The 24,566-nt window shown below is 42.0% G+C and overlaps 1 protein-coding gene across 3 annotated transcripts in view; it reads left to right on the forward strand.

Annotated features, from left to right (window-relative positions):
- The window catches only part of arhgap29a (Rho GTPase activating protein 29a), a 47,010-nt gene that overhangs the window by 4,835 nt on the left and 17,609 nt on the right, over positions 1–24,566 (forward strand). For all 3 annotated transcript variants that reach the window (XM_061239444.1, XM_061239446.1, XM_061239445.1), the window contains exon 3: positions 22,542–22,685. In XM_061239444.1, coding sequence (XP_061095428.1) covers positions 22,542–22,685 — 144 coding nt within the window. The remainder of the gene's footprint in view (positions 1–22,541; positions 22,686–24,566) is intronic.

Consider the following 24,566-nt stretch of genomic DNA (forward strand, 5'->3'; position numbering starts at 1 on the left):
TTGGGTGGCGTGGGTTTGCAACAAGAAGGTCAATGGTTCAGCCCCTAGGTGTTACACTGCTGCTGACTCTTAGACCAAAGGAATTCAACCAGACTTTATTTAAGTACTTTGTTTAAGGAAATAAAACATTTCACTGGCTAAAGATGAGAGTATTCAACAATTGACCGAATGGCACATTCAGTTTTTTTCCATTCTTCCTGGTTCTTCTACAAATATACAGACTCTTTTGCATACAAACAATGTGACATTTTGCATTATCCACGCAGTGCAAATGTTTTGTGGACTTGACCCCCAGTTGAAATATCTCTGTACTAGCAAGCACAGCAGCACCAAGAGCATGGAATGTGCTTAAAGCAATTATTATTTAAGTCCTAATGAAAATGTCTTAACTTTACACTCTGCAGTCAATAACATAAAGTTGGAAATTGCAAGCTTGTGGCTGAAATGGACCAACTGATATTCTTGGACTTGTGGAAATCAGGTTACATCATTGGCCAAATCAACAGCTAATTATGTTAGTAAACTCACTGGTACCCTGACAAATGACTGCACTGCTGGCTGCTTATCTGGCAAAGTACAGGAAAGAGCGCATTTGAAAGGGAGGAAAATTGTCCTGGAGGAAATTGAAAAGGGGAACTGAGTGCAATGAAATGAGTCCATGGTTCCTAGTTTCTCAACAATGCTTCTGAAAAAGAATATTAGGTAAAAAAAAAGAAAAGATTATGAAACGTGCTGATTCTGAAAGAAAAGCTTTAGTTTTTTGATTATAATTAATGTAGGCTAATATCCTGAATGCTTTGTTATCCGAAGCTGGTTGTTTGGTGTTACAGCTGCAGACTTATAGTCAACCAGTAAGCACATCCTTTTTTCCTGCCATTTCCTCATTTGTTCCAAGTAGAAACTGTAGTGTAAGTCACTCATTTCTTTGTCAGTCAAACTGCCAAAAAAGGACTTTTTCTTTCAGGAAGTTGGGTTCTATTGAATCAGGACTGATGCTTGAATAAGTTTTGCTACTTAGTTTTACTGTATGGACTGAGCTTGGCAGGAATAGACCTCATGATAACCAATGCAAGGGTCAACAAACCTCTTCAAATTGTTATTTATGCCAGCTAAACGGGCCTGTAAGGCTGTGCTGTGCCTTGCCCGAGAATAAAAGCACTTGTGAATCACTTGATATGGCTTCATTGAAAGTGGTTTTGAAAGCCTTTCAATTTATGACTTTGTCTTGGAAATATCTTGCATTAAGAAAGACCTTCCCATTATCCTGTCTATTCATGAAAAGACAAGGCAAACACCCATCTTTCTCCCCTGCACAGCATCTAAAATAATGTGTGGGCTTCCGCGTTTCTGCCTTCAGTTCAGCAGCAAAAACTTTATTCATGGTTAATGATGTGAAGTTGACACCCTTTGTCTCGTGGATGCAGTCCTGAGTGCCCTATGCTGCCGGTTTTGGCTGAAAATATGCTTTCCCATGTAAGAATAGCAGGAACCTTAGGATTACTCCCTCAGGGAAGCCACGGTCAGCTCTTTAAATTTTTTTCCCAAACTCTTTTTATAATCACGTCACCTTAAATGGTGATGATCCGAGGTTTACTAGCATGCATGGTTTGAAGAAGTGTAGCAGTTTGTTGATGGGGAAGTAAAGCATTCCTCCTAAAGTTCTCTCAGTGTTGGGAGTTTCTAAGTGAAGGCAAAACATTGTCTGGAGATACCATGTGAATGATGTGACACTTATGAGATTGGACTTTTTGATGTTTCGCTCTGGCTTTGCTTATACTGCTCAGTTTGAAATCTGAAACCACAGAAAGGTCAGTCCTGCACTTTATTTCGCTGCTTTTTGGCATCTGCAATGTGCATGTTAGGCCTATTATCACAATGACTGTTTATAGGGCTGAGTTGTCTGTAGATGAGAGGCGTGCAGTTTGTAGTTACCCCTGGGGACCTGGATGACTTGAGCTCAGTGCGTAAAAAACGAGTTGCAGTTGCCACCTCACTGGAATTACATACTATAGCAGCTCTCTCATACATTTGTGTTAATAAATTAAAAACAATATTTTCTAGGTTGACTTCTTTTTCATGTGAAATACTCAACCACTCAGTATTCCCTTGGTATCCAGTATAGACTTTGAACTCTGGGTACGGTAAAGCTTGTCAGGTTCAGCACAAAGCTTTTCAGCTCCTCTTATTTTGGGAAAACTGATTATTTCTTAATTATACTGTCTATCCTTAATTCTTCAGTTTTAGCAGATTTGGCAAAATCTGTGGTCACTGGCGATCACAAAAGTTCAATTTGAACAAAGCTATCACTAGGAGATACGTGCTTATTTTTCCTAAAAGATTATCAAACTATAGCATATTTCGGAGAAAGAAGACTGCCTAGCAGTCTATATTGAGCAACATATCAAACCTCATGGCACCCCTAATAATTAAGAATGTACATGATTTGAATACATGGCGGAATTATCGAACCAGGCACCACTATGGAAAACTGCATATAGGGAACAATTTAAGAATGCAAAAACATTGAATATGTGACAAAAATTCTGAGAAAGTGTCAAATACTGCATGTTATGGAAAAATATTCAAATCCTATGTTCTGTCAGAATTCTGTGGCCAAGAAGAGTGATTCAAAAAGTGTGCAAGAACCCAACAGAAAGTAAGAACCATGTTTGCTTTTGTTTTCCCAGCATTCTAAACAAAATCCATATGATTTTGTTTACTCTAATTTGGGGCTTTTATTGTACAGGCGTCATGGCTTGAGTCTTTGATGAGGAAAACATTTTAACATTTTAGCTTGCCGTTTGCTGCATTTTACATTTAGTATTAGTTTTTCAGATATGTTTTTATCTTACTTAAGGCCTATATTTTTCCAAGCCCTGCACATCACTTGTTACTTCTTCCTTCTACTGGTTGTATCACTAAGGCTTCTTTGGTTGCATTCCTTAGCAATTTCCTAAAATAGCCTCTTGAAACATGTCTGCCTTTTTATGACTGGTTTTCCCATGCATTCATGTGTGCCAGAACTTTGCTCAGCCACAGTCAGCGTTTCGTGTTGTGGATGTGTGAATTTATGTTATTCACACTTAGTAACATTTGTTCTAGTTTTTGTTCACTTAATAAAACAATTAATTGAAGGTTATGTTATGCTATCCAGACAAGAAATGTCATTATTTAATTCAAAATTGCATTTAACTGACATTACACATTTTCAGGTTTTGGCTACTTTTGCCACAGACAATAAGTATATAGTTCAATGTAATATAGTGATCTTGTAGAGTCCCTCTGAAGTTTGTTTGCCACATTTATGTTCACAGATCAGCACGAGTTGGCAACGACTGAAGTTGTTTTGTTATAGCCTAATGATGTTCACTGTTCAAATGCTGTTTAAACTCTTTGTTCAACCGACTGTGTCTGATTTACTTATTAGGCCACTAATGTCAGTTTGTTTAACATATAGATGGTGTTTTTCAAATTTTCATGGCCCATGTTTTAAAAAATGCAGAAAAGTTTACAGTAATGTGACCTCTGTGCTTGAGGATGAATGTGTTACTAGGAGAATTATCCATGGTAGCTGGGTGAAGTACAGTCATCTTCTGCTGAACCATGTAAGCCTGCCTAGTGACTGCCCACCCAAGCGTCTGATTCCACTGTTCATAGCACACCAAGGCTGCACCGAGCTGATTTTCGGCTGTCCTGTGCTTTGCTCTGGGTCTGAGACTGGTAGGGATCCTTCTGAATGCACGACTCCTACCTGCTGGAGCGACTGTAGCTACTGTACTGTAGCTTGTGTACCTTTCCTGCCTTTCCAATCAGCATTTCTAAGGACCTTGAAAAGAAGTGCAAACAGAAATGTGCTCCATATTGTGAGTGAATACAGCTGTGCTCTTATTGATTTTTGGCAACGTGCTTGGCCTCATTTGGAAAGGGAACACAGTTATGTTTTGTCTATTCTACCCTACAGTTGGTATGGGCACCCTGGTCTGTTTCAAAATACTGTGTTTAGGGAACTGTGTTCTGTGGTCTGAGGTGCATAACAGGCAGTTCGCTTATTCAGAAATGTTAACCTCTTTAATAGCTTTCTGAAATTCAATGACTGTTCTCTGTTACACAAAAGCCAAGGAAGACAAAACTTGTAGGCCCAAGTCAGCATTTTTTAAATTCACTCATGAGTCCAAACTAAAATAATATGCCTTTAAAACTGGTAAAATAGACTCTGTGGGTGGTTCATTGCACAATATTGTTTGTTGTCCCTGAACTTGTGTATCCATAAAGACACTCCCTCTCTCACGCACACAGACACACACACACACAAAATGTTGATGCAGCTTATTTAATTTCTTGCTCTGTGGAGCGGAGTGGTGGTTAGCGTGCGTCAGCCTATTACATACGAGGGTTCCTCTCTGGCTGAAGAACAGTGACGACCGCTGGGAAATGTTTCCCGAGAAGGGCACACCACACCGCCCGCTTTTCCTTAACACTTGCGCGGCTCCTAGGAAGCTTTGCAGCCCAGTAACCCTAAACATGCGTTCCCCTCTGGTGGGGCCAATGCGTTGCACCCATGACCCACTTAAAAGGGGCCTTTTCTGCTCAGTGCATCAGTATTTCTCTGGGCGACTGCTGAGAAAATGGGGTCTCTCCTTTTGAGGAGATCCTCATCTGTATGAGTCAGATAGCAGCATGAATCAATACGCTGTACTCTGTCTGGTATCCTGTTTTGACCCTTAAATATATTGCAGCCGAGATGGTGGGAGGTGCGCGATGCATTCCTTCCCGTAACGCAAGGAGGACAGTCTTCCAGGTTTGGGCAGAGAGGTCTGTCGTGCTAATGACGGAGATGTTTCTCCTGTGCCGTGCAGGCATGATATCTGCTTAGAGTCAACAGTGTGTCTCCATGTTATTCTGATCAGATGCGCTTCATCTCCCACTCTTGTACTCGTCTCATTTATTAGCATTTTTTCGCAGCTCTGACAGGTGAGCTTCAGACAGAAACTGTGCTGTAGTTGTTTTCTTCTGTTTGTGTCTTGCCTGGGCTCTACATTATATGATTTCCAAGGAACTTAAAGTGCAGTCCGCAAGTATTTGGACATTGGTACAAAAAGTAGTTGGACCAAAAGTAATTGGACGGTTGGCTTCTCAGAAGTTTCTGATTACTCTGTTGTATCCAGTCGCTTCCTTAGTGCAGGTATAAGAAAGCTTTTTAGTCTTGATTCTAGGCTTTGTTTAAGGAGTGCACAAGTGCATCCCAATTAGTAGATGTCCTAAATTAATTTTCCAGTTAGTGCACGGGAGTAAATGCTCCTAAAATATGATCACTGTAGAGCATCTGCTTTCATTATCTTGCTAGTTCAGCCAATGAATGCTTCAGTCAATTTCATCATTGCTGTATTTCCTCAAATTCAGATCAGTTATTTCAGTTGGTTTTCTGCCTTTAGATTTTTTTTTCCCCCCCGAAGAGAAACAAAAATGTCTGGCAGTTGTTTTGTTGGTAATGTTAAATTCATGCTGTTAAATTTTATAAAAATGAAGCCCCAGTTTGGCACGTTTGCCCCTAAGAAAAAGCCTTTCAATGTCAAGGCTTTTCCTCTTTAAAAAAAGGAAGCACCAATGAGCCAACTGTCAGGTATGTCTGCACTCAAGCCCGCTGCATCCATGCCTTATATTTCCACCACATACCTGTTTGTTTTAAAAAGTTTTAAAATGGCTGCACATTATCTTTTAAAAAATTATTTTTTCCCCCTTTGCCTTCTGGGATAACTGTAGTTTCCTCTTGAAGGGGATTGCGGTTGTGTGAGAGAGAAGCTGCAGGAGAAATACTGCGTGCGTTTTGTATCAATATTGACCCTTTATGGCAGGACCTGTTACCGCCGGCACAGCTAATCATTTTGATGGGGGTGAAAGAGCTCCTGGGTTTCCATAGCGGGGCTGTTTGTACCTCCCCTCCCCCTCTGGAATACTCTGCATTCCTTTAGAACAAATGCTCACTTGTTGCTTTAGTGCCTTAGATCAACAGTTGCTAGATGTGAGACACTTCTGAAATGCCAAACTGAAAAAGAAAAAATTGAAATTTTCTTTGTTTTTGTGAAGTCGTTTACCCCCTCCCTTTCACATTGAATGGTAGTTTTTTTGACTTGGTGTTGGAATTCTGTGATTTTTGGCAATCCGGCTCATCAACTCGGTGTACAAACTGCTCAATGGACTGGTGATATCCCAGGGGCCGGGCTGTGGTTATCAGCAATGCCTGGTGCTTCAGATTGAGTCATTTACATCTCTGGTTTTTGGAGAGGACAAATTTACTCCCTTAAATCTACATTTTTACATCATCCACATTGTAAATGTGAGCATTTGTGCAGGTTGCACGCCCGTTACATTTCAGGTGTTATGACTGTCGTGTGTCATATACATCATACACCTTGTGTTCATACGGTTAATAAACAAAGTAATCACAGGAACATCAGGAATTTTCTTATTTTGATTTAACATGGATATGAAGATTTTCAGTTTATCCAAATAGTCCTTATTTGAATAACAAGCATTAACATATCTTTTGTAATAAGGAAACCTTGGGGCATTTGGTTTCGGTAGGTAAGGGTCTATCAATGTTACTCATTGACTACAGTATGTTTATCGCAGCATTATGCAGGACTGTTAAGCTATAGCCTTGCAAACCCATGCTGTGACAAAAAACACAAAGGAAAATACTATGCCGTTTTACTGCAGTCATAGGATATATCAATATAGTGACAAATATGTCAGCATTGGTTGAGATAGCATTACCATGAATGGTGACATATTCAATTTTTGTCATTTGTCACAGAGCTCCATTCAGTCTCAGTGAACAGTATGCAATTTGTGCTTGGCAAAAACATTCTGTGGCTTTTTGATTCTTCCGCAGCTGAAAAGCACTCAACAGAAACTGAAAGGAAGGAGCAATCTTTAAATTGTATGCCAGGCATTCATTCATATTTCATTGTGTTTAAAAACTAGCATGTAGACAAACATGGTGACTCGTGTAGTCTTCAATATTTCTTCTCGAAGAAGAGTGAAGGTGAAAAGTACCTGGTGAAAGTACATTGTGGTTGGAATAAACGTTAGTCGCTATAGACTGTTAAGTCTCATTCCTTCAAGATGATTAACAAGGAGCTTGACCTGATCTGATGGTAGAAAGTGGTGGCTGCTTCTAAATGCCTAGCATGATTTGTGGCCCGACATAATCAAACGTGTCAAAGCACCAATGCGATCTCAGCCAGGATGATGTGATGAATTGGGAGACCGCCTAAACCTTGCGTCATACGTCATAGACCAATGGCTGTATTATGAATGTCCGTGCCACAAATATATAGCCTAATTGTTCCGGTCTTTTTCAGTTTGGACATTCCTGAACTTTGTGTCCATTTCAGTTTCCTGTTAATCTAGAGACATTTGAGTAATCTGTTTAGAATGCATTATGGTGTGAGTCATTCACTGTTCTAATTTATCTGTGATGTAGATAAGTCGAACGCTTTTTGCCACGGTTTGTTTTCTCACAATAAATGCATGGTTGGATTTAATATTTAACAGAGTTGTTGAATAGTGCCACTGCACTCACCAGATCATATCTGCAGCGGCTTAAGGAATGCTTTTGGGCTCATTTTTTCTATCCCATTTAATCTATTGTATTTTTTATTATGAATATTAAACACATTGTATTTCCCACAGAAAATTTGATTAAGATGGTGTCTGGTTGGGGTATTTATTTAAGGTGCTTGTTTCTGTGAAATATTTGGCTGCTCTTTATTTTTAGTCCAGTCAAATGTAAATAGAACATCCAACTGCCCAATCACGTGCCGCTCAGGTTCAGCAGAGTGTTGTAGTCAACAGGTTTACAGGGAGCTTGTGAAAAATGCCCTGAATGTGCCAAAACAATTATTCTGTAGTGGACATTATTTGGCTATTGATACTTTATTTATCTGGCCAACATTATATCAAAATTATATAGTTATATCATATGATATTTGTGTTTTTTTTCATTGTAAATGTTTTTTTCTCATTGCTTGTGTTTTTTGTCATGTGCGCATGGGAGAAACCTTTTTTACATTAAATAACACTAAACTTTGTGGGAAACTTGTTAAACTGTTGGCCCTCTGGGAAAACCTGAATGCAGTTTAGTGATTTGTGGTTGAAATCACCCATCATGAAACGTGGGTCTAAAATTAGCTATTTTTTCTGACGTTTTAAACGTCTCTGGCTGTACCAGAGCTCCGTTTGGATATTCCATCCCTTCAGATTTGAGAGTCTCCAGTTCCTAAAAGGTCCTTTTACGGGTCCATTTAGCTCGTCTCTATTTAAAGCTTCTGTAAACCTACCGAAAAGGATGGCTTGGTTAAGACATCTCAAAACTCCTTGAAATTAAAAGATATGGTTTCACTCCTGATTTGGACTGCAGCGTGAGAAGCTTTCATTACCATTTCTGAATGTTGTGGTTGAACTTGACTGATTGCGTTTGTGGAAGGAAGTGTACTTTCGTGAGAAGGAGCTTAAGGTGGAGTAGCCGGGTTGATTACTGTAGAGAATCCCTGCCCCCTCTGTCACATGGTGAGTACCTTTAGAGGATGTCACTGAATGTTGAGCCTGGGGACTGAAGAACCAGGCAAAGGGCCACAAAACGGCTGACAAAACAAAAATAGAAATGTGTAATGTATGCACCGTCTTCCATGGCAATTTAGTTTTTATGTTGAGTGGAAAAAGACACTATTTATGGGAGAAAGCGGTTTTTGGTTTAAGTAATGGAAAAACAAGGAGAATGTGAGACATGAGTTACCCACCTTACCACTTGATGAATTGAGACAAAAAAAGGCAAGCACTATGCATTCAATCAGTCGCATTTGAGATATTGCACTGTCACTGTGCGTTTCACTGATCAAAGAAGCTATTCTAGTATTGGCAGACACCACAAAGCATACCCTGCCCCAAAGAAATCACTGGGCGTCTCTAGTAAAAGATAGTTTTATCTCAGTGGTACAGCCTGGTTAACTGAAATTAAAGAAACATAATGACCACGCAGTTGAGCTTAAGACAGGCCCTCTACACCGACCAGGGGTCACGTTAACTAAAGCAAATACAATAAAAGAGACTATTTTGGAAGCTAGCGCCAGAAACACAAGGCTACATGTTGCGGTGACGCTTTTTTTGGGGAGGCCTATTTCTTGCTGTGGTTTAATTGCCTTCAACACTTAAGGAAAAGATTTGTAGGTTTGTTTTTTTTTCTTTCTTCTTCTTTTCCCTCTGAAACGTAAAGGATGCTTTTGTGGGCCTCTTGTTGGGTGCGTCTCCTGGAGAGTGGATTTATGGTTATGGGCTAGGCCGCAGCTCGGGAAATTTGTTCTGGTGCGAGCGGAACAGTAGGGTAGCCCCTAGAGAGGAACTCCAACATGGTGGCTGGATTGTGTAGGCTTGGCAAATTTATAACCGTGGATAAGCATGTAGAAAGGGGAGAAAATCACAGGCCCCTCACTATATCACCCCTGGCTCTGTGAGCTTTACAGGGATCTGACGTCTAGGGGGTTGTTTGTACCAACATTGATGTAATGTATTGACACAACACCCGCTGTTGTGCTAGACCCATCTTGCTGGCGTATTACTCATGGTGTTGCCACTGACAGCTATTTCTACTCTTTTTCGCGATGAAAGGCTCCTTCCTGCGGCGTTTCAATTGTGTCGAAACTACTCGTTGAAATGACGATAGTCAGGAGAGCCGTTATTCTGTGGGACAGGGGACAGGCTGCCTACAGCGGCTTTTGATGTGCTAGCTACATTTTGGCATCCTCTAAGAGACTGATAATCACATCGACTAATGTGGCTCGTTATACGCCCAAAGTTCTGCCTGGGGAAAAAGACCATCAGCCTTTTGAAGCTGTTGGCCTCCCACTGCGGACAGACACTGGACCTCACAAAGTGTGGTAAATGTCTGATAAGCCTAGGTATGCTAACAGCACTGTTTATTGCACTGACGCTCTCTAAGAACTGAAGCCATGGCTTTTGACTCCCTACAGGCGATGTTGACTGGAAAGCAGCTGATTTAGAAGTTGTAGAAAGTTAGGCTATGTTGTTTTACTCAAGCGTTTTCCTGCCACTTGTTTTTTTCACATTAGTCAAGCAAAGGGTAACAGCATAGTAGAAAATCTCTATAGTTCAAGTTAACGAAACTTCTGACTAAATAAATATCTCCCACCAAACTAATGTGAGTCACACTTCTGTGAATGTAATAACCCTTGTGTGAGTCACCCTTGTTGATTATTTCCTTTCTGGGCACCTCATTTAAATTTGCACTGAGTATCCTCATCCACCACACTGTTACCTGAGCCAACAGTCCTCACTTAATTTACACACATTTTTATATGACTACTTTTAACAGGGATCAACCCTGATCCTTTGAGAGCCCACAGTAAACAAGTTTTCTGTGACAAGCAATTCTGATATGGCGAGATTACATTACATTACATTAATGGCATTTGGCAGACGCCCTTATCCAGAGCGACATACAACGAAGAGATGAGTGAACTGTGTAATCTGTTGATTTAGTTTATCAGTTAATTGGGGATTATCACTGTGAACCAGCTGATCACATGACTCTCCAGGACCAGTGTTGCATTTTCCGCTTTCCGACATAATAAAGGTACAACACGGTACGATAAATACCATTTTGTTTCAGGAATTAGAATTTCCTAGAAGTATTTAGAAGTCATTCATTTCCCTGTGTAGTGACTTCAGGATCCCGTGTGTGGGAAGTGGTTGGAGCTGTTCCTACACGGTCTGGCCCTGCGGCAGTGGATGTTGCATAATCCGTCGTGGGGGACGGACGTATGGAATATCTCGGAGCGGAGAGCGGGTCCCAGTCGGAGACGACTCCGCTGGTACGAGCCCCTGGTGTTAGGGGGGGGGATCCTCCCATCGCGTGTGTCATTGGTGAATCACAGAAGAAGAGCGAGGGGTTGGACGAGACAGAAAGCAGAGACAGGCTCAGACAGGCCAATTAAAACACCTGTTGTTGGTATTAGTGGAGAATGCGGCGACAGTGTCTTTTTAAAATAATATGTTGTTTCTGCGATGTTATAGTGGTGCATATACAATGCTGATATCAAAGAAACAGACATAGTGGTCACAAAATATTATATGCTACAAATATTCAGCCTACAGATTAAGCGTACTTCCTTTCGGGCTTTGAAGATCTGAAGTCAGGAGAGGTAATGTGCCCAAAGGTTGGATTCGGTTCTCAAAGTAAGATTGCTCCCTCCTGCCCCCAATCCCAGATTAATGGCCTGAAACTAAGATGGCGAATGTAGAGATTTTATGAGGGGGGTCAGTAATCCTTCCCCATTGCACCCGTCTCCCATATCCTGGGATTAAAATTGTCTAGGGAAGGAATTATTGCTCAATATGGTTAATAACCCACTATATTTATTGTAATATTATAATGCACAGACAAAAGATATTCCAGTAGTCATATTCTGTGAATCTTTTCATCTTTACATATTATGTGAACATAGACTAATCAACTGAAAAGTATCACTATCTCAATCAGAAGTTTTGCTTTGTAATAATAAAAAAGGTGTACAGAAGTTGTCCGTCAGAGATATAACCTGCCACATACGATACTGCCCCGATTTCCTATGCTGTACCAAAATCTAGGAACAAAAGTGTGTTTACTTTCATTTAAGCTAATCTTACGTGGGTCTGAATATGATTAACTGGCCAGTAGCAGTGCTCAGGAGTACCCAAATACACTGTAAGAAAGGTTGCTAACAAGTAGGTGGGCCGCTTCAAATGAGTGGAAAACTCAGAAGCAGTCATCATCAGCAGACAACGGGGAAGGGGGTGTGGGGGGGGGCACTGTGACGGGCGGCTTTGTGAATCGCGCATAATTATGCTAAAGCGCTCATGGGTAAAGTAGAAAGAGTCCCCTGTTTGATGTAGGGTAAATAAAACATGAACAGACTGAGCGTGAAGCGTGGCTGGGCCCTCGCTGCCTGTGGCCCCCTGGAGATAGGCGTGGCCGCTGGTGGGGGCTGGGGCTGGGGGGGGGACGTCCCTTCCTGTGAACCCCATGGGGAGCTGATGCAAGAGCTCCTTTACAGAGAACACAGGCTGGCCTCCCCGATCAAAACAAGGTCCCCCCACGCCACAAATATCAAGTGTGCTCCTTCATCCCATTGTTGTGACAGATTTCTTTTTTTTTTTTTTGTGTGCTCGAATCTACATTATTCGTGACGGGTTTTAAATGAGGCTGACCCTTTGTAGTCGGTCACACGGGCCTTGCCTGCGAACACGTTTCTCGGCCCTCCGAGGAGACCAGCGCACGTCCGCTGCCCTGGCAGAAAGACGTCGGCTGAACAGAGAGGCACCTGATTACCGTTGATAAATCGCTCGTGAAACGGAAGTAAATGATTGCTCGCTAATTCAACCGTGTTTATGGCCCTTGTCACACAAACACAAGCACTGATGAGTGTTGTTATTATGCTTTTATTTTGTTTTCTTTATATTTTGGCTGGTTTTCTTTTTGGCAGATTAATACATTTATTTCTGTACCCTCGACGTATCTTGTTGGTATCCATCCGTAGATGCCTGACCGTTGGGATGGAATGTTTGGATAGATTGGTTGTTTTCTCCTGCAAGTGTTGAGAATGGCTGCCAGAACATTCTGGAGCGTTCTGACTCGAGCTGAGCTCTGTGGGTCCCCTCACATGGCATCACTAGCATTTGAACTTGGTGACTCCCCCTCTCTCTGACAGGGAGGCGCGAGCCCTCGTCTGTTTTACAGACTAAATTGTCGGACCCCCGACCGCGTCGGTCCAGCCGGAGAGACGCTGCGGCCATGTTAAGCAGACGCAGGAGGTGCTGGCTCCGTGGCTTAAGCCTCGCGAGTTGGCCGCCAGTCGGTTCGCTGCTCTGTGGGAGTTTTCAAACCTCTCCGAAATAAAGCATAGTTGGAATGCCAGCTTCCATACAAACGGGACCGAGAGAGAAAAGGTTGCCTGTCTCACTGATGGACAGCTTAGCAGAGACATGCTAGGAAAAGCAAACTCTTGATTTCACAATAAGAATCTAATTTATATGCAAAGACCAGTGTTTCTCCTACCACGCCATTAAGGGGGGACTGGCCCATCCCATCTCATCCTGCACCCCCTTAACCCCCCTTCCCCACAACGAATGGACACGGTGTTACTTTTTAGAAAATAGCAATTGTTCTGCAACCTTAGAACCTTCCGGACTTCTGATTACATTCAAAAGATTACATGTTTATGAAAGTGTTTATAATATTAATCATTTTAGGCCTGTTTGATTGTGACTAACTGCCTTTGCTCAATAATATCTTAGTGTGGCTATTCTAAATATGTGGCATCATTACTTTTAGACTTTTAGGACCGTGTAATTGTGACTGTTGAAGTATGGTTCATATTAAAAGCAGAACTGGCCACAGCAATGAAGTTCATATAGCTAGATACATTTCATGAACCTTTTGCATGACCCATCCTAGCAACATATATTTAATAAACATGCTCTAACATTACTAACACACATTCACCCACAATCACAAATGTGTACCTCGTACTGTATATAAACCGCTTTTTCAGGAATGTCTGGCATGCATTCCGCATGCAAAATTAAGTTTCCTGTCAATGTGATGGATAGATGGACCATTGAAGCCCCTGAGCTGATGTATTGCTAGCTTTGGACCACACCAGTAAAAGCCAGCAAGCAGAAAGGGACTGTGATAATAAGTTAATGTGTGTGTCGACTTTTACTGAAGCAAACTAGTTGGCCGTTTAATGGTAAAATGTTTTTGTCACAACCGGCTGGTTTTGTAGGATGCCTGTCAGATAGAAATTGATTTCTTAATTGTCATAATAAAACCTGAGCCTATAAAACAATTTCCATAGTAGTCTGCAGCTTTCTTTTTTGCATTGTTTGCAAGCTAACATGGTAGTTAAGAGTGGTGTATAATTTCTCTGTTGGCATCTTAGGAATTAAAACATATGCTCACCGAGCACTTTATTAGGTATCTATTAGACTTATACTGCTGTAGCCTATCCACTTAGAGTTATGATGCGTTGTGTGTTCCGAGCTGCTCTTCTGCATACCACTGTTGTAATGTGTACATGAAAATCCCAGGAGATCAGTAGTTTCTGAGATACTCAAACCACCCACCAGTCTGCCACCAACAATCATTCCACAGTGAACTTTAACTGAAGCCCCTGACCCGTATCTACATGATTGTATGCATTACACTGCTGCCACACAATTGGCTGATTAGATAATCGCATGAATAAATAGGTGTAATAAAGTAAAAATGTTCCTGATAAAGTGCTGAGGGAGTGTATGCTTATACACAGACACACATACTTACCTATATTTAATATATATTGGGGGGGAGGGTAACTGGTGAAAAAGCTTAATGGCTTGTGACTTTGGATTTTAGAAAACCACTACAGCCAAAGAGTTAATGTCAAGCCCTGATGACAAATATGCAATAATAGAGGTTGGGGGCAAATATATTTTCATACATTCCCATGGTATTTTGAAACCCACTAACATTATGCACACCCAGTGTCCTGTTACTGAGGCCTGAAATACAACTGTGGTGGATAAGGTTTCCAGCTGAGATGATAAACATCAGACGTCTGGGTGGGAGCCATCTTGGTTGGGGTTGGTTCTATGTGATTTGTCCAATTTTTGCTTGTTCTCTGTCCAAGTAGAGTCAATTTCCCTTTGCTCTCAGCCTGCTTATCAGTGCCATGTTAAAAGTAATGCTAGCCCAATCTAATGTAAACAACTTCATTCACTGACCCTGTGATTGATTTTATTTGAATGAATGTTGTACCGAATATGCCAGCAACAAACCTCAGAAGACATACCTCAATGTGAGCATGGGCCATGGAGGAGTTTTTCTCCACGCCCAGAAATATGGAATGCAACCTGAAGTTGCATGAAGTGGACGTGTTGTTTACGATGTTTTCATGGCTTCTCAGTTATTGCTGTACATAAAATATATGTTAGACAATGAGGTAAGCCCCCCTTCCCACCCAGTTCACCCTTCCACGAGCTGCTGTCTGGTGTTGTTGCTGTGAAATGTTTTCTGGGGGAAGGGATGTGTAAAGTCAGTGCCAATAACCAAGTGTAAACAGACCGAGGCATGGGAAAAATCTATTTTGGACAGTTGCGGTTTTTCCTGTATGTGGTATGTCAGAACATACATGGTAATATAATACTAGGTAAAACAGACGGTGCACATTTATTTTGAGATTGCTTTTGAACGATGTCTGCTTGTAAAAAAATTTAAAAAAAATAAGGTGAAAGATTAGGCCTCCTTGCAGGCTCCCATGATCTGAAAGACAAGAAACATATTTTAGATTCCAGTTCTCAATTAAAATAAGCGCTGTTGCTGTCGTGTTTTTATTCAGCGAAAGGTAAACTCCCTGCTCTTGTGCTCCAAATGTGTTGAATAGAACGTGTTACCATTAATCCACAATGAGTTTGTTTCTTGTGACATAACCCATTTGATTCATAGTTATATGAGCTAACAAGCCCCATTTCAGAAGATGTATTTAGGCTAATATTCACACCATTATACCTGCATATTTCTTGTTTGTTTCATAAGATAGTAACCTCACTGATGTCAGCCAGCTAAGAAGTTCATAAAAGAAAGCAATGATTAATTAATTGGTAGAGAGAAGATTTCAATTCAAAGTATTCAAACTTAAAGCCGTAGAATACACACTTTTTGCAGAATGAAACATGTTGTGTTTTGACACATGGGGCTGAAATAAATTCCCTAGCATACAGCTGGGGGTTGATTCCATGCCACAGTGCCCCACAGTGGCACTGTGATCCCATCTCTGTCTCTAGCCCGGTCTTCTTTTTCCCATCTGAATAACGTGGGTAAACATACACACTAAGGAAGACAACTCAACAAACCATCCATTGCTACAGTAATAAATTTGGAGTTGTCATATGTGCCGTGTGCGTGGGACTTATATTGGGTAGGCCTTGGCAGGTTATTTGTGCTCCAGTCACACTATTCCTTTGTTTGAGCTTTGAATGTAATATGATATTTTTTTACCTTCGCACCCATAATCCCCATCTAACTCAAAACAACACTTCATGGTGAAGTCTTCCTTGTCATTACTGCCTCATTAAAGGACATACAAGTTCGATTCGAGAGGACTTGATTCACAATTCATTTTCATTGTCTCTTATTTTACTATAAGTAGCCCATGGCTAAGATGTGTTCCCTCGCAACATTGGAAGCCGTTCCCTATACCGCGGTTTCATATTTTGCTCAGGTCTCAAAGGTGGATTTTCATTACAATCCGGGCCCCCACTGTGCCTTAAACGACAGCCTTCACCGCGATGGCTGAGTGTTTTCTCATGCTAATGGGGGGGGAAAACCTGCACCGCCGTCCCCTCTGAATGGCCAGGACCCACAAGGACGGTGGTTTGACGGTGGCCTATTGTCTGCGCTCATGGGAAAAGGCACTTCAAAGGTGAGGCAGCAGGGGCTGGCCGGCGGGAAGAGCCCTCCTCTCTGCGGGCAGCGTGTAATCCGCTAATCCCTGGACCGGGCCGCAGGTGGGCCCCGCTAGCTGCTCCGGGGTGGGTCAGGCCAGGAGGAAGCGTCACGGGGGCTCACGCTGGCCGACCGACCGTCCCGCACCCAAAAAAAAATGGACCGATGTTAAAGGTTAAGTGTTTAGATATTTCTTCTTTTAAGAGAAGGCCATAAATGTTAATTTTACTTATTTAGGGCGACTGCAGCATTCACAGAGTCACACTTCTCAGAGGGGTGCCTTGCACAATGCCCAGGGCTTTAAATCACTTCAGGACTTAACTGCACTGGCTCGCTGTGAAGGTAATTCCCCTAATTCTAACTGTCACGCCCCGGTGCTGTTTGATGCAAGAAAACTTCACAGTGAAGAACTTGCACACATGCATATGGAGAGAAGACAAATACATTTTTTTTTTTTTCATAGTAACCTAACTGTGGAAGGGTTGTGGGATTTTGTTTCTGTAACTTAACTGAATTTCTTAGGACACGTCCTTTTAAATATACAGTGTCCTTCCTCCCTTCACACTTCATAAAAATGAAAAATGGCTGCATATAATAAGCAACACTGATAATAATCTATATGTGATGTTCAAACATCTAGGAATACTTTTGTTTCAGTACATTCACTTTCATGCTTCATGTTCTCATTATTAACATTTTTAGGAGTCAAAATGGTCGCTCCTAAAAAATGTTAAACAAAGTTAAAGAGGCAATAACATTTTACTTCATTTAGACACCAGGGTAATGGAACTATATCATTCCATCACTTCCTGTTTCACAAGAGTAGAAAAATAAGGTAACAAGCATGCAAAATTCCATGTCATCCATCACCGGGGGAAAAGCCAAAGATCTGTCAATTCAAGAGACGGATGGTAATTGACCATCAGAAGTCTGGTAATCTGTACATAATTATACATAAACAGTTAAACATAGGACTTAGCACTGCAAGGGCCATAAAAACAGGATGCAAGTGCACGTCCCCACGGATGGTGAGGAAGATGGTGAGGGAGGCCATAAAGAGCCCAAGATTGGTTGTATCTTAGGGTCACCAAGTCTCAAAAAGAACCATAAAACACCACTTCCATACCAACTTTTTGGGAGGTGGCACGAAGAAAGCCCTGACTGAGCACACCAAACAAAAGTGTCTGGAGTTTGCCAAACGTCATTGGAATTATGACTGGAAGAGAATGCTATGGTCAGATGAGACCAAAATGTAGGGTAACATTTGGCCATATGCCCTATCGACGTGCTGGTAGCAAAAGAGGAATGTATACAAGGAGAAGCACCGCAGTTGCCAGTGGTCCAGGGGCACTATTTATGATCAATTCTAGGATTTTAAGTACCAGGACAGGACATTTTGGCAGAAAGTCTTGTTGTCTCTGCTCGGAAGCTTAGTCGTAGGTAGATTGTCCGTAGACTTGGTCGTAGGTAGATTGTCCGAGAGGACAGTGTCTCCAAACATACATCAAAACCCACTCAGAAATGGTGAAAACAACGTCATCTCAATCTCTTGACTTAAATCAAATATCTTTCTTCTGAACTGAAGAAGGGGGTCCATAATTGCAAACCCAATTATATTGATGATTCTGAAATACCCCCAAATGTGTTCTCTAACCTCGTGACAAATTATAGGAAAACACTTATGGCTGTCATCTTTGCCAGAGGTGTTTGCGCAAAGTATTAAACCAGAGGTGCCAATAATTGTGAGAACTGTTTTTTGATGAAATATTTTATTTCTTTGAAAAATGTATGACTTGATTCCATTGATCATTAATAAAGGACACTACTTTACACATGTTGGAAAAATAAAGCTTATGTCAATAACAATACAGTATTTTCAGTATTTTCTGTACATATTTATCCAGGATGCGAATAATTCTAGAACCCACTGTACCATATTATAGCCTAATGTACAGTTTTGTAATGCAGTGTTTGAGATATGGGTCATGTTTACTCCGCTGAACAGGACCTCTACATGACACTGCAGGAGCTCATGGACATTCCCTGCCCTGGAATCTCACTCATATTACTGTTAATGCCACACCCTGAAACTAAGTCTGCTGGACAGCCGTTATAGTCCCCTCGGAGTAGAGTACTTGTCGTCTATATTCAAAGATTTTTGGACGGAAAGGAAAATATCACATTCTGGGAACAGAAGTATCTGACCAGTCAAGTTCATTTTGACCTTTTGAGTCATTTCCAATTCAACATGTAGCACTGTGTGCTACCGTTTATGTCCTGTATTTACTACCACAGTTTATGTTCTTTGAAACATGTTGAAGCAATAATAATAGGCCTATAATGTTTCCATGGTACAGATGCATGATTGAGCATAGCTGGGAACACAGGGCAAATTGCAGAGGGACGAATGGTACAAAGCCATTCGGGATTTTAGTGTTTTGGTTAGTAACAGGCATTTCACAAAGAAAATATCAGGGTTAAAAAAAGAAAAAAACAAAGCTTATTGGGGAATGTTCCTGGATTAACTTACATTACAGCAACATGGATTGACTTGGGAAACACAATGAGCTCATTGCAGAAGAGTGGAAAAAAATTGTGTCTATATCTTCATTTTAAGCTCTTAACAGAAACTTGAACTAACATGAAAGCTTTGGTATAAAAAGTGGAACAAATGTTTTTAGAAAAAAGTTAGAGGTAGAATTGATTTTCACAGATGGAATTTCTGCTTTACTGTGCCTTTTAAAAATATATACTAATGGTAAATGGTTGGCATTTATATAGTGCCTTTATCCAAAGCACTGTACAATTGATGCTTCTCATTCACCCATTCATACACACACTCACACACCGACAGCGATTGGCTGCCATTCAAGGCGCCGACCAGCTCGTCAGGAGCATTTGGGGGTTAGCTGTCTTGCTCAGGGACACTTTGACACAGCCCGGGCGGGGGATCGAACCGGCAACCATCTTTTTGCCTCATTTGGCAACAAAGTTATCGAAATAAGATTTTAAGTCTTATTATAAGATACAAATACTTGTTAAGATTTACTTTTGTATTTTGTTGCTTTGGTATCATGTTGATGTCTTAGTTTTTTTTTTTATATAGATCAACACCATCCCCCACCATAGAAGCGTCTCACTCTCAAAAAGAGAGGTGCATCACAGTTCTGGAATGCAGTGTTGGTTTCCATGACGCTAATTAAGTAAAAATGTGCTATCAGTGCTGCCAGCTCCGTGACCTCTTTATCAGAATCTCAGATCCAGGCCTCTCCGGGTTCCCGGGGCAACTCATTTTTCACCCACTGTACAGCAGCCGAGACAGGGGGCGGGAGGGCCAGGCTAGAGACAAAAACCAGGGGAGGGTACATATACGGGGGGAAAGAATGGGGTTCTCCTCAGATAGGGGGTGGGTAAGCTTAGTCCCATGCCCCCAATCCCTCAATCCACTTTGTCCCTCCGCTAACAGAAAAAGGCTCAGATCGCTGAGACGGTGGGCTCTCTGTTTGCAAATTGCTTTCTCGGACAATGGGGAGGTTACCCTAGTCAAACAGCCACCCATGTCCCAAAGACCATGCCGCGGCCCGCCGTCCCAAAGCCCCGAGCCCAGCCCTTTGTAGGAGGCTCAGTCCGAGCCCGGGGGTTAAGCGATGACCTGGGGTACAATACACTCGGTTATCCCGGGCTAAAGACAAAGCTTAATGCCTCGCCAATTAGCTAGTTCTCGAGACGTCGTAAACGGTCACGCGGCCATTAAGGACGTGCTGCTCTGCAGCTGTCTCCTTTCAGGTCTGGTGGAACTAAACTGCCAGTATTTCTGCTTCTTATTGAAACTTTGGTGGTGCACATGAAGAGTGAGGCTTTGGGATGTTGTTTTTTTTTCTATTTCAACACTGGCCACTCTTGCACAACGGGAGTTCTCAGGCTTTCCTTTCGTGTTTTCGAGAAAAGCCTTTCGTAACAACCCTGTGTTAATCCACCATTTTAGAGAATTTCCCTACTTTGTGAGTGATGCAGTGATGCAGTGTGGGGTGATGTGGTTTGGTTGGTGGACAGGTGTCAGTGAGTGATACTATGACCAGTGGGTGTCACACACGCCGCGGTCACTCTCTGAAGCCGTTCCAGCAGCAGTGTGAGAAACAATAGAAGTGCACCACACAGTTGCGGCATAGTAGTCTCTAAGCACAGGTGTGGAGAAGAATAAGGTTTCCTCTGTGAATTCTACCGCTGCAGTCAGGTGGCTGTGACCGCCACTAAATGCGGCAGTCACATTTACATGAGTTGGTCTACAGAGGTTTTTAACCTGTGTTGTGAAGTGACAGAACGTAGAAAGATCCTATGGGGAATGGCTTGAAGGCCCTTCCACGCAGACATGACTGTTGACCCCCCCCCCCAACCCTTCTGACGCTAAGCAAATCAAAGGCACAATCGCTCCTCGTTATTCTCATAAAAACCTGCGCAAAACTCAAACTCAAAGCACACATCTCAATTGCAGCTAGGCTCTAGAAAGGGAGTGAGGTTGCAGAACAGTATTCATGATAAGAGATCATTATGTCTAATTCAGCTAATTGTGAGCGATCGCTTTTGGCCAGAGCAGACTCTTGGCTCCGTTTGGACACTCAGAGGACTGTGGGGAAGGGTGACGAAAAAACAAGCGGCGGTTTTAATGAGAAAACAACAGGTAACTGCCCTGGAAGTGTCCGGGCCTATGACTGATGAAGATGGATGGGGACAGTTGCCATAGAGTGGTGGATGACTCCCGAAGTCCTGCAGAGAGACCGTTGGCAGAAGCTGAAGAGAAAAGCGTGCTGAGACTGGAAGAATACAGTCTCAGATCCTCAGAATTTGAAGTAGAGGCCTGACCCTTGTACCCGCTTTAAATACTAATGCCATTACATTGTTCCGCATAGGCTGTTCACCTTAAGACTTTCTTAAAATGCTGTGACTGTGTCACCAGGGCAAATGTATCCTCAGAAAGGCTATAAAGGCTCCCGGTTTAGTGATATATTAACAGTTTGACCTTAAAGGTTGCTGTTATTCTACAAGAAAATATAGGGGTCATGTCCGGTGAAAATGTGAGTTTATTCAGGACTAATCCGTGTAAACAAGGCAACCAATCGGCTGTAAGTATCGATCCCAATTTGGTTATGGCACAAATTTTGCTTTGGTGAATGATATTTCTTTGTGAATGTCACAACAATAGAAATATGTGTTTTTAAACTTCCGTACTCAGTAAGGGCAGTCTGCAAACATGGCACACAAACGATTGGATTTCCTGAACGGGGCACCGCTGTCATTGTCATGGCAGCCACTTCCACAACAGCATTAGTTCCACCACAGGCCCTTTTTGTCCCGTACCGAAAAAGAGGCGAAAAAAAACGGGAGACGGCTAAAATCTCCTTGATCCCCTTTTCCATGAGTTGTGTAATCCCGTGCCGAGCGTCAGCACAAATGGAGCTTTGACTTCAGTGGAAGTGCGCTTTGGGCACGTTACCTTTCCATGGCCACAGTTTCAGATGCTGAAAAACAGAGCGGAGCCTGGCAAAGCCACGTCATTTTCCTGCTGGGAAATGAAGGGTTTGGGGAGTTTGTGCAGTCAGTGAAATTTAGTCCCCATTTAGTCACATAACACTGTGGGTAGGGCCTGGTTTATTTGATGTAGAATGGATATTTGGAGGTCACTTGTCCAACCACAACTTGTCCAACCATAACAAAGTCCATAGTTTCACCTAAAAAATATTATGGTACATCAACACAGATGTACCATTAGCATGCAAGAGCTGTTGTTGTGATTTGATTTTAGTTCCCAGTTCTTGTGTGTTGTAAGTGAGTATGGTAAGAGTTCACGTGAGTGTGTTGTGGAGTATAGTAAGAGTTCACATGAGTGGATTGTGGAGTAAAGTATGGTCAGAGTTCATGTGAGTGTGTTGTGGAGTACTGTATGGTAAGAGTTCACGTGAGTGTGTACGAGCTGACCACAGCTCTGTGCTTGTGTTGTTTACAGAAAATCAAGACTGTTTACACCGGGTGGTGCATGAGCGTCTGGGGGAGCTTCTACGGGTCCTGAAAGCTGTCATCGGCAAACATCAGACTCTTAACTCTGTGGACATCCTCAGTGCGGCAGGGACTGTCATCGCCAAGGTCAAAGGTGAGGCAATTGAACAGATTACAAATAACATCCACTTCTGCTTTACAGCTACAAAATAATGTTGTTACATGCAGTGCAGTCCTTTTGTTTGAGTAACTATGTATCAGGGAGTTATTTGATGGCCATTTGTTAATCTTATCTGCTTGGGCGGTGTGTATTCCAAGCGAATACAGCAGAGGAATCTCACTTTGCTAGTTATATTGTGAGAAATATCATCTGGTATACAGTGTAATTCTTCTCTTGGCCTGTGCACAAGAATTTCAGTTTGTACCTTGCTGCAATTCGCATTCCTGCCTGGTGCCAATTCAAGAGCACACTTTTGGTTATAGTCCCAGTAAGAGCACAGCACTGTCACCCAGAGAGTGCTCTGTGATAATTTGTCCCCACATCACCCTAGCATGTGCCACACAATACAATAACATCTATCTGTGCCCTACGGTTTATGCGTGCTTGATATCCAAGTCAAAGTAACTGGCAAGCTCTCTGAATTCTTCTGAATAACCGAACAAGACATTTTCAAGATGCTCTTTATCCAGAGTTCTCTTGCACTCTGAAGCTCTTACCAGGCACCATGCATGGGTTCTGATAATAAGACTCATTTCAACGCCTGCATTGGGAGTCTGATATGAGTCTTATGATAGTGACACACCCAGTGAGTAGTACTGTGAGTAGAACCTCTTCCGTCTGTCCAGTGGAGTCCACTTCCTCGTACCCTTTTTGAATCAGATTGACTCATAAGGGTTTAATAGCAAACCGAGAGAATAGCCCATGAACATAAACAAGATAGAAAGGACATAAATCGATAGCTTAGATAGTTTTTGCATTTCTGTTGGAATGTGGCCCAAGTGCAATTTAATAGCAACAACACCTTTGACTCTCACTAAATATGCATGTACCGAGAACATAAAAATTGAGAGAGGCAGATTCTTTCAGAAACCATAGCATCCCTGAAAAAGCCCTCGCTGTGGATGTGCCAGCATCACTTAGCAGTGACATTCCTTTCCACCAGGGGGCTAGAACGCTCTGGTCATCTCAAATCTCTCCACGTGCACTTTGACACTCGCCTGTAAATTGATGCTGACTTGGTCAAAGAGATCATGGAAGCAGAAAGGTGGAGGGCTAGTTCTGGAGTGGTAGTTAATAGCCCTGATGCACTGTATCAAGAGCATATGAGTCATTCTCAATTAGCCTGAATTCATGCTTTCACAATGGGCATGAGACTGTGCTAATCCCTGGCTACTGTCTCGACTGAGAGAAAAAAATGTTTGTTTGAATGCTTCAGGCGCTTGTGAGACCAAGTTTGACTGTTGTTTTGAATATAGATATGTGAGTTGAATACATGCTGATGATATTCTCACTCCTGTATGCTGCATTTACCGTATCTCTGTAGCCTGAGGAAACAAACTGTTGTGTTTCCCTCTCCTTTTTCCACCTCCATCTGGACCCTTTCTCATTCGGCAGAGGCCGAAAGGAAGTTTTCTCCTCTGTAAAGGTATCGGGTTTCAGAGGTTATTGAAATTCTTTTCTGCTCTCATCTCTCTTGGGCAGTCAGAAGAATTTGACCGAATGCGACTGTTTATCACAGCTGAGGCACGGCTCGTTCTTGTTTTGAGCTCGTTTTTAACGTGCTGGCCCCTGCACTGAGGGGCAACACTAGGTCTTTTTTACCCAAAGTGTGGGCCACATGCTGTGTAGGATTAGTGAGAAACTGGACACGTGTGATATCCAGAACCTCGCTCTGTTTTTCTCTGACCTCTTACTGAGGTTCTGATTCTGTTTATTGAATAGAAAAGAAAAATAGAAAAAGAAAAGTATTACAAGTACTAAAACTACAAGTACTAACTACTAAAAACTACTAAAATACTAAAATACTACAAGTAA

Source organism: Conger conger, chromosome 4, assembly GCF_963514075.1.
Source record: "Conger conger chromosome 4, fConCon1.1, whole genome shotgun sequence".
Lineage (NCBI taxonomy): Eukaryota > Metazoa > Chordata > Actinopteri > Anguilliformes > Congridae > Conger > Conger conger.